This window comes from Macaca fascicularis, chromosome 2 (assembly GCF_037993035.2).
Source record: "Macaca fascicularis isolate 582-1 chromosome 2, T2T-MFA8v1.1".
Taxonomy (NCBI): Eukaryota; Metazoa; Chordata; class Mammalia; order Primates; family Cercopithecidae; genus Macaca; species Macaca fascicularis.
Genome location: NC_088376.1, coordinates 3,084,779 through 3,098,294, shown reverse-complemented (window position 1 = coordinate 3,098,294; position 13,516 = coordinate 3,084,779). Strand labels below are relative to the sequence as shown.

The 13,516-nt window shown below is 48.0% G+C and overlaps 1 protein-coding gene across 2 annotated transcripts; it reads right to left on the bottom strand.

The window, feature by feature from the left end:
• Positions 1-525: 525 nt before the first annotated feature.
• On the bottom strand, positions 526-11,965 carry APOD (apolipoprotein D). 2 transcript variants are annotated; one of them, XM_045387235.2, is made up of 5 exons: positions 11,903-11,965; positions 7,011-7,161; positions 5,609-5,730; positions 3,527-3,615; positions 526-1,014 (listed from the first exon to the last, which is right to left on the bottom strand). In XM_045387235.2, the coding sequence occupies exons 2-5, from the start codon at positions 7,131-7,133 to the stop codon at positions 779-781; spliced, it is 570 nt and encodes a 189-aa protein (XP_045243170.1). In that variant the 5' UTR covers positions 7,134-7,161; positions 11,903-11,965; the 3' UTR covers positions 526-778. The 2 variants fall into 2 exon arrangements, with proteins under 2 accessions (XP_045243170.1, XP_005545387.2); XM_005545330.3 differs by having other exon boundaries at positions 7,011-7,148.
• Between the last annotated feature and the right edge of the window lie 1,551 nt (positions 11,966-13,516).

The window sequence follows — 13,516 nt, the reverse complement described above, 5'->3', positions numbered from 1 at the left end:
AGGAGCATCTACTCCAGAATGGGGGCATCTGGATTCAGGTCACCCAGAATATGCCTTTACCATCAGCTTCCCCGCTTCCAGAAACAGGATTGTTACCTTTAAACTAGGACAATTCAGTGCTTGGTTTTTTCAACATAACTGCTTCAGGATTTTTTTTTTCTTTTTTCTTTTTTCTTTTTAGAGGCAGGGTCTTGCTCTGTTGCCCAGGCTGCAGTGCAGTGGTCCCATCATAGCTAACTGTACCCTCAAACTCTTGGGCTCAAGTGATCCTCCTGCCACCACCTCCTGAGTAGCTAGCATAGGTGTGCACCACCATACCTAGCTAATTTTTAAAAATTTTTTGTAGAGATGAGGTCTTGCTATGTTGCCCAGACTGGTCTTGACCTCCTGGCCTCAGGTGATCCTCCTGCCTCAGCCTCCCAAAGTACTGGAATTACAGGCATGAGCCACCACGACCAGCCTGTTTAAGGATTTCTAAGCATAAGCTTATAATGAAAAACCCACAATAATTAATCCAACTTGCAATCACCGTGAGCACAGCAGGTCAGCAACAAGTTTATTTTGCAGCTAGCAGGGTAACAGGGTAGGGTATGGCTATGTGTTCAGGCCAACTCCCTTGAGCTCCTCACCACTGTCTTCCGTGGTCAACCCTCCCTTCTGGTGTTTGCGAAGGTTTGTCATGGTTGATTGGTTTGTGTTTATGAGGAGTGGGTGGGGTGGGGGAAAGCAAAGCAGGAAATGTAACGTGGAGTGGGCACAGCCTCCCTGTGGAGCGTGGTTACGAGAACTCGGGGCAGTTCTCCTGATCTGTGACCGTCATTTTCTTGACATCAATGTTATTAGAAGTCAGGATATTTTTTAGAAAGTCCACTGTTTCTGAAGGGAGATGACGGTTTCTTGCCAAGATCCAAGCATAATCCACACGAAAAAGATTGATGACGCTGACACAGGAATACACGAGGGCATAGTTCTCATAGTCGGTGGCCAGGACCCAGTACGGTGCCGATGGCATAACTGAGAACCAGAGAGAGGCAGCATTATTGGAGGGAGAGGGCAAGAGAAACCTCAGGACAACACAAGAAGGGTGGCCCAGACAACCACCCACCAAGCCCTCTGGCCTCTGACTTTGTTTATCAATCCAGAAACAGAAAGACCCTTGAAAGAAGTCTGGACAAGAGCCTAGACTGAGTGTTTCCGACTTACCTCTCTAGCACTGTTGGTGCCCTGCCTGCCTGCCTGCCTCACTCACCCAGAGAGAGAGAGAGAGTGTTATAGTCATCACCCATCTGCACATTTCAGCTGCTCTGTGTGTTCTCAGCTGGACTGAGAACTCTTTTTTTTTTTTTTTTTTTGAGATGGAGTCTTGCTCTGTCGCCCAGGCTGGAGTGCAGTGGCCGGATCTCAGTTCACTACAAGCTCCGCCTCCCGGGTTCCCGCCATTCTCCTGCCTCAGCCTCCTGAGTAGCTGGGACTAAAGGCACCGCCACCTCGCCCGGCTAGTTTTTTGCATTTTTAGTAGAGACGGGGTTTCACTGTGTTAGCCAGGGTGGTCTCGATCTCCTGACCTAGTGATCCACCTGTCTCGGCCTCCCAAAGTGCTGGGATTACAGGCTTGAGCCACCGCGCCCGGCCGAGAACTCTTAAGCCCAGAGTGATTTTGGAAAAATCTGTCTCCCACCTCTGCCAGCAGTGGCATCATGGCCCACCCACACACACCCAGGCCTGCACATTCTGCCTTCCTCTCGTGCACCAGCTCTCAAGAGTAAATTTACCCAGATACAATACAGAAAAAAAACTTCACTTGTCTCTCCTCATTTGAAAACTTTGACAGTCTCCTATTGTTTATGGAAGAAACTTCAAGTCATCTAATGTGGCATTCAAGGCCCTTCCTAACCTCATCGCCCTCTCCATGTACCCTCCCAGACTCTAGGCTGCTTTATTCAGGCCTTCTTCTTCTTCTTCTTCTTTTTTTTTTTTTTTTGAGATGGAGTTTCGCTCTTATCACCCAGGCTGGAGTACAATGGCACGATCTCAGCTCACTGCAACCTCCACCTCTGGGGTTGAAGAGATCCTCCTGCCTCAGCATCCTGAGCAGCTGGGATTACAGGCAGGCGCCACCATGCCCAGGTAATTTTTTATGTCTTTAGTAGAGACGGGGTTTCACCATGTTGGCCAGGCTGGTCTCGAACTTCTGAGTTCTGACTTCTGACTTCGTGATATGCCTGTATTCAGTCCTTCTATGTTCCAGTTCCCTTCACTTCTATGCTCCAGTTCCCTTCACTTGGAAATCCTTTCCCGTAATCTCCCATACATCCTACAAGGCCTACATCTAATCCTCCCAACCAGAATACATCTTTCCCTCCACCTTTCCCAGCCAATAGCTCCTGCCTCTTTTAGTTCCTGTCCCAGGCTTCCTTATGAAGACTGTTAGGCACGTAATAGTTAGCTTTCACTCCAATCCCCATCCCTGATCCGTGTGGGAAGAATAAGTGGAGAGTTTGGAGACCTAGGTTTAGGTCCCAACTCTTCTAATGAGTTCAGTGACGGCCTGCGTCACTCAGCCCGCCTGCACTTTAGCTTCCTTCTTGATAAAAATAACGAGAGAAACTGTGTATAAAGCCCTTTACAGTTTACAGAGCGTGTGTATCTAGTTTACTTTCACGACACTGAGCAGTTATTTCTGGCTTGTACATGTGAAGTTAGTTGTCCACATTCATATGTGTGAGAAGAACTGTTTTCTCCTCCCAGCTTCCTTTCTTGGCCTATAAAATAAGAACTTCCTCTCCGCCCGCCTCTAGGAACTTGACTGGTGGGGGGTGGAGGAGTGGCAGGGATGAGAAGTGGGAAGTGGGGGGAGTAATTTTTGTAGTGATGACTTCAGTGTCTGCCCTGCAGGTGGGAAAGGGGCTCTCAAGCACTGTTCGTGTTAGAAAGCCTCATGGTTCTGGGTTGAACTCTCTAGTGTAGCTACATCAGCAGTAAAACTGATATTTGGTGCCTTCTCTATTGCCTGTGTCCCTTCCTCAGTTAGCTCAGAACCCAGAGGCAAATGCCTTTCATTAGATATCTCACAGGATCCCCAACAATGTGACTGGAAGGTGGCGGAAGCAGGATTCAAATTTACCATCACTCTCGTCGTCTCTTGCTTCCAAGTTTCTGCGCCATGCAGGTTGTTCTGCTAAGATCTGCTAATTTTTCGGGCCCCAGTTTCCTCTGAGAAACAAGACTGGATTGGGTCTTCTACAGCCCCGTCCTGTGTGCACCTATTTGTGTTTCACCTATTGAAACGCTAGCTAGTGTCCGTATCCGCACTGGGATGTGAGCTCCGTAAGTACCAAGGCCAGCTCTGTCTGGCTCATCATGGCAACCCCAGTGCATGGCATGTAGTAAGTGTTTGACAGATAATTATATGCTGACTCATTAGAGATGACACTCAGGTGTCTCAGGAATTCTCCAAGCCAGGGCGCTAGCCTTCAGTTTGCATATTTCCTGTCCCTGAATCGTCCTGGGAAAAGTGGAGACTTACACCAGAAGAACTTAACTTCCAGCTTGGCAGGCTCTGTGATGTTAACTGGGGAGGCTTCACCTTCAATTTGATTCACAGTTCCATCAGCTCTGCAATGAGTAAAAAAAAGAAAAAATACAAAAAACAAAAAAGAAAAGAGAAAAGAAAAACAACTCATTGAAAGCCAAAAAGCAATGAAAGGCAAGATTTGTGCCACTAAGGACCATGGCAGCCAACACCGTGATTTCTGGTAAGAGAGGCTCTCAAAGGCAGGCTAGACCCTAGCTCCACGGCCTGCCCTTTCCTTTGTGACTGTCTCTGAGGCCAAGCAGGGGAAGAGGGCAGCGGGGTGATAAGAAGCCGCAATTGACAAGCTCCAGGACGGGACAGTATGGTAGGCCCTTGCACTTCAGCACTGTCTCTGACTATCTGCAATGGCCTGAAAGACCAATTCCTGCTCCCAGGCTCCAAAGAGAGGGAATAAAAGAGAATGGAAAAACAAACAAAACAACGCAATACACAAAGAAGATTCACTTTTTTTTTTTTTTTTTGGAGACAGAGTCTTGCTCTGTTCCCCAGGCTGGAGTGCAGTGGTGTGGTCTCAGTTCACTGCAACCTCTGCCTCCTGGGTTCAAGCACTTCTCCTCCCTCAGCCTCGCCGGGAAATGGGATTACAAGTGTGCACCACCAGGCCTGGTGAGGGTAGAAAGGCATCAGGGTGGTCTTCCTAGGGAGCCAACAGAGGAGATGATGTCTGTTCATCAATCCTCAAGGCAGAGCAGGGAGGCCAACTGAAATTAGAGCAGTCATATGTGTTAGAAACTCAGTAGGTTGGCCGGGTGCGGTGGCTCATGCCTGTAATCCCAGCACTTTGGGAGGCCAAGGGGGACAGATCACGAGGTCAGGAGATGGAGATCAGCCTGGTCAACATGGTGAAACCCCGTCTCTACTAAACTACAAGAAATTAGCCAGATGCGGTGGTGGCAGGCACCTGTAGTCCCAGCTACTCGGGAGGCTGAGGCAGGAGAATTGCTTGAACCTGGGAGGCGAAGGTTGCAGTGAGCCGAGATCGCACCACTGCACTCCAGCCTGGGCAACAGAGTGAGACTTCGTCTCAGGAAAAAAAAAAAAAAAAGACAGTGGGTTAGTGCTATGGTTAGTGGTGACAGATGTCCTAGAAACCAGACAATGAGCAACAGGCCAGGGGTTTTGGGAAATGTGCTCTGATGTTCCCTACTACATTCTCTGTTTATCACCATGTAAAGCTGGAGACCGTGCCCTCCTCTCTCATCTGGATCTCAGACAGCGGGAGAAGATGGTCTGTTCCTATCTGCACACATTGACTTAGCAACAAACCAGTCTCCTCCCAACAGATTCTGCCCTTTTCACCATCAATTGCATTTTGCTTCAGAACGGTTTTCGGGACACCAGTCTCTGACCATGAACTCACAACATGTTCATGAAAAACTGCATTCGTATTTTCAAGAGTGGAAGGGGGATAGGAAGGAGTTCTTCCTGGGGCTCTTCTTAAGTTTATATTTGCTTTCCAAAGTGTAACTTTCTGGATTAAATATTGTGTTAGAAGCCCTCGGTAATAGAATTGTACATTTCTAAAGGATATCCTGCTTACATAGGATGTGTATATATTGTGTATGTGATTCTTGCTTAATAAGAAAAGGAGCTTTCTGATACATAAGCTGCCCAGAGATGGGATGAACTGTCCTGGAAGGTGATGAGCTCCCCGTTCCCGGAAGTGTTTGAACAAAGCTGGATGCTTCTGTCAGCAGATGGTGTCAAGCGGCTTCTCTCCTGGACTGGAGGTCAGAGGAGATGGTCTTGATGTTCTTTGCTACCAGAGTATCTATTTTGCAGTGAGGGCAGGAACCCTGTCAGTTTGTGCCCAGCAGGTGGTCATGGAAACGCATAAGTGGATCCTAGTCCTTGCCATCCTTGCCTGACAAATGCTTTCCTCTCAATTCCTGCTAGGAGCAGGCAGTCCAGACCTGGCAAGGATCCCATCCTCCCTGACCCAGGCTGCCGGACACCTGGTCACTCCGGGTCCGCACTCCACAGGCCTGGCCCCGGATAGCCACAGCCACTCACCTCAACTCCTGGTTTAACACTTTGATCTTTCCATTTTCCTTTAGTGAGTAGTTGGCCTGGATGCAGCGTCCCTTCTCAAAGGTTGTTGGGATCTTCTCAATTTCGTACCATCTTCCGAAATACTGCAGAGACAACAAGCAGAGCAAAACCTGTGGTTCTCTGGGGACCTGCAACCTTTTCTGCACTGTTGTGCAGAAGTTGAGCCCTGTCCTGGGGAAGCCAGACAAAAATGGGCCTCATTGTTCCCAGGGGCAACTGGGCAAGAGATTAATTGAAATGAGAATCCGTGACTAGGATGGGATGTGTGGGCGGGGGCGTGAATGCTGAGCAAAGCGCTCTTCTCAGTGTCCCCTTCAGCCAATATTGCTGTGACATTCTAGACTCTGTAAAAAAAAAAAAAAAGGGGGGGGGATGATGGGGCTGGGTGCGGTGGCTCACACCTGTAATCCCAGCACTTTGGGAGGCCAAGACAGAAGGATCACAAGGTCAGGAGGTCGAGACCATCCTGGTCAACATGATGAAACTCCGTCTGTACTAAAAATACAAAAAATTGGCTGGGCGTGGTGGCTCACACCTGTAATCCCAGCACTTTGGGTGGCTGAGGCGGGTGGATCACGAGGTCAGGAGATGGAGACCATCCTGGCTAACTTAGTGAAACCCTGTCTCTACTAAAAACACAAAAATTTAGCCGGGCGTGGTGGCGGGTGGCTGTAGTCCCAGTGAGCCGAGATCACGCCACTGCACTCCATCCTGGGCGAGAGAGCAAGACTCTGCCTCAGGAAAAAACAGAAAAAGAAAAAAATAAAGGGGGATGATGGGAAGTAACTTTCTTCTGAAACAGTGCATGATTCTACAAGTCATCTTCAAATCTTGTGCAAAGTCAGATGTGTTTGCTGTGGGGAGCTAGGACTCCAGAGTGCATGGAACTTTCTTCATCCACCCTGAATAGGGAGTTGGTCACCAAGGCTTTGGGGAGGTGATGGGGATGAGGCGCTGTGTCTGTCCTCTGCCAGGGGGCTTGGCTAGCGCCACAGACGCTCCCATGGCCTGCGGGCAGCAGCTGATGGACAATCGGAGGAGCATGCTCCACCTGTCCTCAGAGGGTGCCCAGTGTGACTGACCCTGACGGCCCAGGGTGACAGCTCATGGATGCTCCCTTTATTGCTTCTGTGCTGACTCCGACTCACTTTCCCACCTGCTCTTGTGCGTCCTGGGATCACCCCGAACCTCTCTGCCCCCAGTCTTTGTCTCAGCAGATTGTCCGCTTTGGGGAAACCCCAAATAAGATAAATATGTGTCCCAAGGTGTGCAGTGGAAATTAAAGCAGCATAATTAAATTGAATCTTGTAGAATGCTTGTTCACATCAGAGGCAGCAAAACAAATGGGAGGTTCGCCTTTTACCTTATTCGGGTCAAAATTCTCCTGCACCGGAGGCGAGGTGCACTTCCCAAGACGAAATTCTTGTCCCTCTGCTGCACCGAAAAGGCCAGCCAGTGCGGAAAGCAGCAGCAGCAGCATCACCATCTTGGGGCTGGGTGGCTGGAGAAGGGACCTGGAGTTAGAGGAACACACAGCAGCTGGGGTTGTCATTCTGAGCCTCCTAAGTCCACACAATCATGAAGCAAGAGTCCTGTGCCCACGGGCCCCTCTGTGGGCGGTCTCTCCTCTTCTCTTCCCAGCCCATGTGAACCCGCATCCTGCAGGGGACACCTGCCTGTCCGTATTGCTGTGAGGCTTTCCTCGGAGCCTCTGCACCTCCACCAGGGCACTCTCCGCCTGCTATTCCAGTTTGTTGGATTGATTTTGCACCCCACTCCCACCTGATTATGCATCTCCCAGGGTAGGCACCGTGTCTGGTTCTCCTCAGAATCACCCACGGGCCTCAGAGTGTCGGCTCAGTAGATACTTGTCAAATGAACAGAAACAACGCGGAGGGGGCTGTGTAAAGTGGGGGACATGGAGGGGGCTGTGTAAAGTGGGGGACATGGAGGGGGCTGTGTAAAGTTGGGGACATGGAGGGGGCTGTGTAAAGTGGGGGACATGGAGGGGGCTGTGTAAAGTGGGGGACATGGAGGGGGCTGTATAAAGTGGGGGACATGGAGGGGGCTGTGTAAAGTGGGGGACATGGAGGGGGCTGTGTAAAGTGGGAAATTAAAGCCTCCAAGCGAACCATGAAAGACACAAAACCAAACCAAACCTTGCCCAACACTTAGTGTCTCCGAGATTCTTCGGGGAGATGGCTCTGTGACACCCCTTCCCCTGCCCTCAGCTTGCTGGCTGCTCTACCAGCCCAAGAGTGCGCTTGGAAACCTTAACAGGGAGCGGCCTGCTGGGGACCCCAGGGTCACCCAGCCAGGTTCAGATCCTGACTCTGGCCATGCTAAGTATAACTGTGTCCAATTTATGCCTTAGCTTCCTTGTCTAGTAAGTGGGAATAATACTCATTCCTAGTTCATGAATTTTTGTGAGAATTACATGAGATAATATCGAGAGAGTACTTAGGGGAGTGTCTGACACAAAGTAAATGCTCAGTCAATGCTCCTTACTGTTACTATCAAAAGCAGAAAGATGATGGTTTCGCAGGTTTCTGTTTCTTTTTTTTGTTTTCTTTCTTTTTTTTTTGACATTCTGTTGAGGGTTTTTGTTTTGTTTTGTTTTGAGATGGAGTCTCACTCTGTCACCCAGGCTGGAATGTACTGACGCGACCTCGGTTCACTGCAACCTCTCCCTCCATGTTCAAGTGATTCTCCTGCCTCAATCTCCCGAGTAGCTGAGATTACAGGTGCCTGCCACAACTCCTGGCTAATTTTTGTATTTTTAGTAGAGATGGGGTTTTGCCATGTTGGCCAGGCTGGTCTCCAACTCCTGACCTCAGGTGATCCATCCGTCTCAGCCTCCCAAAGTGCTGGGATTACAGGCCTGAGCCACTGCACCTGGCCTGTTGAGGGTATTTTTCATAGATGAAGTTCATTAAATCAGAGAAGGACTGTCGGCTGATGTGTAACTGTGCAACAGGCATTTCAACCCCAAGAGTCCTTTGGCAGCAGAAGCTGGCTTTGAAGCGGGGCAGCAGGGCAGGGAGACAGAGGGCGGGGAGACGGAGGGCGGGGAGACAGAGGCTGCAGAACTGTGTGCAGGTTCTGGGTATTTGAAACTCCCCCGTTTCCTTCACTGACTTGCTGTCAATTTGCTCCTTTCCTTATGACTCCTTGCCTGTAGCTTGCACATGAGCTATTTCCAGCTCTCTGCGTTTCTCCCTGTAATGATGATGACTGATGCAATGCAAGCAAAATGTTCTCAGATCTGAGCATTTCAAAGGATGTGTCATTACAGGAATAATTATAACTGCTTTCTTATGAGTCTCTAAACCTCTAAATACCCTTTAATAATCAATAGCTTTTTTTTCCTGGAGGTTTTGTTGCCTGGTTTTCAGAAGAACAGTTATGTAATGAGTGGAAGCTTGCCAGCTGGGGTCGCTGCGGTGGGGGACAATTACTGAGGCCCTTTGAGCAAGTCTGCAACAGGGCCGCTTTCCCTGGTCTTTGAGGCTCCCTTTCTCAGCAGCTCCACCACCGTGTAAACAACACCTGTCTTTTAACCTTTTAGGGGATGACGAATTTATAGAAATGCAGCCTAAACCCACACAAATTTGCATCCATTTTAAAGAGATGTTTAGTTCTAGTTCGTAGGCCTAAGCTGAAAGCCTGGCCCAGAGATCAAAGCTCAAAGACTGGCCACACATTATGCACATTCTACAAGGTCCCCCACAGTGGAGAGGACCTCAGAGGTCATCTCTCTAGCCCTACTTCCAAGGTGTACAGATGGTGAAGCTGGGGCTTGGAAGGGGCAGACAGCTGGGACTCGGGCCCATCTCCGCCTTTCCTGTCCGCAGCACCCTGAACCTGCTTCTTCTGTGCCACCACAGGGCCTTTCAGTAACCCCCCGCCACAGTGACCTGATGAGTCTCACCACCACACGACACTTACAACAAAAGTCAGTTCTACATCTGACTCTGATAAAATGTTCTCTTGTGGGCTGAAACATATTCTTTACCTCAGTAGGAGGATTTCAGAGCAAACCCCCTTGATTGCCTCTCTTCCAAAGATGCCTCTTGGCTACATTAGTTTTATTCCTGTGATTAAAACTCCTTGTGAGGCCGGGTGTGATGGCTCGTGCCTGTAATCCCAGCACTTTGGGAGGCTGAGGCAAATGGATCACCTGAGGTCGGGAGTTTGAGACCAGCCTGACTAACACAGAGAAACCTTGTCTTTACTACAAATAAAAAAAAAATAGCCGGGCATGGTGGTGCGCTTCTGTAATCCCAGCTGCTCGGGAGGCTGAGGCAGGAGAATTGCTTGAACCTGGGAGGTGGAGGTTGTGGTGAGCCGAGATCGCACCATTGTACTCCAGCCTGGGCAACAAGAGCAAAACTCCATCTCAAAACAAACAAACAAGCAACAACAACAACAACAACAACAACAAAAACTCCTCGTAAGAGAGGGTGGACAGCATCCATCATAGTTTTCAATGTCCTTCCATTCTAATTTGCCCATTACTTATTCAGCATGTTCTTAATGTGTACTTAAGACTGTGGGTAACATATGGATTATATACGACATATTTTTGCATCTTCTTCTGATATCAATAGGAATACTGTTCTAATGAGGAGTTTAAATACTTTACAAACTAAGTATAATTTAAATATTATTTTTGGCCAGGCATGATGGCTAATGCCTGTAATCCCAGCACTTTGGGAAGCCGAGGTGGGCAGATCATTTGAGGTCAGGAGTTTGAGATCAGCCTGCCCAATGTGGTGAAACCCTGTCTCTACTAAAAATACAAAAATTGTGCCAGGTGCAGTGGCTCATGCCTGTAATCCTAGCACTTTGGGAGGCTGAGATGGGTGCATCACCTGAGGTCAAGAGTTTGAGACCAGCCTGGTCAACATGGCAAAACCCCGTCTCTACTAAAAATACAAAAAATTAGCCAGGTGTGGTGGCGGGTACCTGTAATCCCAGCTACTCGGGAGGCTGATGCAGGAGAATTGCTTGAATGTGGGAGACAGAGGTTGCAGTAAGCCAAGATCGCACCATTGCACTCTAGCTTGGGCAATAGAGCAAAAACTCCATCTCAAAAAAAACAAAACAAAAACAAACAAACAAAAAATACAAAAATTAGCTGGGCGTGGTGGCGCAGTCCTGTAATCCCAGCTACTTGGGAGGCTGAGGCACAAGAATGACTTGAACCTGGGAGGCAGAGGCTGCAGTGAGCCGAGATCGTGCCACTGCACTCCAGCCTGGGTGACAAAGTGAAACTCCATCTCAAAAAATAAAAAAAAAATAAATAAATATGATTTTTAACAGAATATGAGGTAATTTGAAAGCAATCCTACTAAGGTTATAGTGCATCCACCTTGGGCTTGGCACTAGCTGGAAATCACTGCTCCACTTGCATTAAGCTTCCCCACGGAGAAGCCCTGGTCTCAGGATTTTAAGGGTGCTATGCACTCAGTCTCCACAGCACCTCCTCTGGAGGCAACCTCTGCTGACACTCTTTGTACGAACGAGGTGAATTTGCCCGGGTTACTTCCTGGTAAACTACAAAGCCAGAATGTAAGCCTAGGTCTCCCACAAGCCTGTGCTCTTAGTGCCTGGGAATAGGCTAGAATGTAAGCCTAGGTCTCCCACAAGCCTGCGCCCTCAGTGCCTGGGGTCACAGCACTTGACCTCAAAGACCTGCAGAACATGAAGGACTAGATTTTGAAATTTCACCTCATAAAATAAAATAGTTTCCAATAAGTCATTAGGTCTCAAAGACTCATTTAGCCCTTAAATACAACAAGAAACGTATGTCCCAAACACAATATTTTATGACATTAAATGCATTTTCTATTCACACCATTAATTCCAGTTTCCAGATTATTTTACTGTGATGCACAGTTGGACAGCTCGCTGAGAATTCACCTGGCACGGTGTTGGTGCATGGAGAAATTCCTTATTGTCCAGTTTGGAGGAGTAAGCAAAAGATGCTGGGATGAGTTCACGCTGGGTTTGGTTTTATCTTAGGCCTGTTGCTAGTGTATCTACCTCAGTTTCGTCACCAGAAGAATGGCTCTGATAATACCTACCTTGTACATTTGTTTGAGGGAAAATGAGAACAAGTCTAACGCTACCGGCACAAGCTCTCAATCAGTGGTGATTATATGTAGCTGAAAAGGGGCAATGGAGAACCAAGACCGTTCCTATTTTAGACATTATTATCATAAATGAAAAGGTGAAAACTACAGTACATACCTTTTCTTTCAAGATGAAGGCAGTTTCCAGATGCAGAATCAGCCGATTTGAGATGCCTGTCTTGGTGACTGGCCTCTCCCAAGCGATTTTATAAGCTTCTTCAGATCTCTGATGTTTACTTCTCATGCAGGCCACGCCTCCCCTCCAGCCAGGAGAGCTGGCCTAAAAGCTTAGTCTGTACCGAAACACAAAGATGGGATGTTGTGTCCACCCTCCTCCCCCAATTTCCTTCACAGCTGCTCCCTGAAGGAGAAATGAGATATTGTTTTCGTGTGTGTATGTGAGTGTGTGTGTGCAAGAGAGAGTATGTGTGAGAGAGAGACAAACTATTTTCATTCAAAACATTTTTTTTTTTTTTGCTATGTGGATTTTCTAATTTAATTTTTTTGATCAGAATGCACTTTTAAGTTCCAGCAGGACGTGTTGCAACATGTTTTTAAACATCTGGTGTTTATTTTTCATTTTTGTGTAAATGAAAAATCAACAAGCTCGTTTCCTGAAGTGGAACACGGACTCTAATGGGAGCCAGGCAGAGCCAGGCAGCGGAGCGAGGAGGCAGAGCTGGCTTTCTCCACGGTGCTGGGCAGCCGCCTGACTTCTCTGAGCCACAGTCTCCTCGTTGTAAGTAGGGGCTGTCATTTCTGTCTCCACCAGAGCCAGATGTGTAGGGGAGATACCAGTTCTCAAACAACTGGGGCTAAAAGTTGAGACTGCAGAAGGCATCTTCTGTCACTCTGTTCTCTGTCCCTTTTGTGACCCCTCCAGCCACATGTTCAAGGCAGTCTGTCAGGGAGTGGGGAGTGTGGACTTAAACCCAGGGGTGCTGTTGGTCCAGCCTTCTCTCTCCTGGTGGAATGAACAACTTTGACTCTTGTGAGTGAAATTCTGTCTTTCTTTGTGATAGGCAGGAGGTATTTTTAGAGACATTTAGATAAGGCCGTGCCTTCGTAGTAGATTTAGACTCCTAAATAAAATTCATTCTAAAATATGTAAGCAACAGAGCTACATTTACAGCACTGAGTCTATAAACATGAAAACAGCAACACAGAACCTTAACATTCCAAATGCTGTGAGCTCTTTAAGATGTTCTTCGCCTTTTGAGAAACATAAGAAATTCTTATTCCTGCCCAGGGCCTGCCTCTTGCTGACCTCCTTTGCTGCCCTCCCCTGAGAGCTCTGCGTAGCTCCCTTCCTCACTCCAGGTCCCTGCTCAAATGGCACTTTTCCCTAAAAGGCTTCCTGACCTTTACAAAAATAGCACTCTTGTCACCGTTCCTTTCCCTGCTTCGTTATATCTTTACCCGAAATTCTCTCCCTTATTTATACATTATCTTGCTTAGTATGTTTCCCCAGGAGGGTAGGAGCTCGAGGGGTGCCAAGAATTTGCCTCTGTGACTGCGTTGTACCCCAGTGGCTAAGCGTACGCTAAGTGCTCAGTAAACACTTATAAATTAAATGGGTGCTGTCCAAAGAACTTAGTGAGTTTCTAAGATAGACAAAAGGCACCAGAGGTAATATCCATGCGATTTTGATTTCACTTGTATTTCTGGAAAAGCACTAGCCTGTATGTTTCTGTCTTCTTCACCTGTGTCACATTTGCCACCAAGAATTGCC

What these genes read in the sequence shown, in the direction of transcription:
- APOD (XM_045387235.2), bottom strand. Translation starts at nt 7,133, where the DNA reads ATGGTGATGCTGCTGCTGCTGCTTTCCGCACTGGCTGGCCTTTTCGGT. An exon ending in GTGTTAAACCAGGAGTTGAG is followed by an intron (nt 3,616 to 5,608) that starts GTGAGTGGCTGT and finishes TACTCATTGCAG; the next exon opens with AGCTGATGGAACTGTGAATC. An exon ending in GGAAGTTAAGTTCTTCTGGT is followed by an intron (nt 1,015 to 3,526) that starts GTAAGTCTCCAC and finishes TCTGGTTCTCAG; the next exon opens with TTATGCCATCGGCACCGTAC.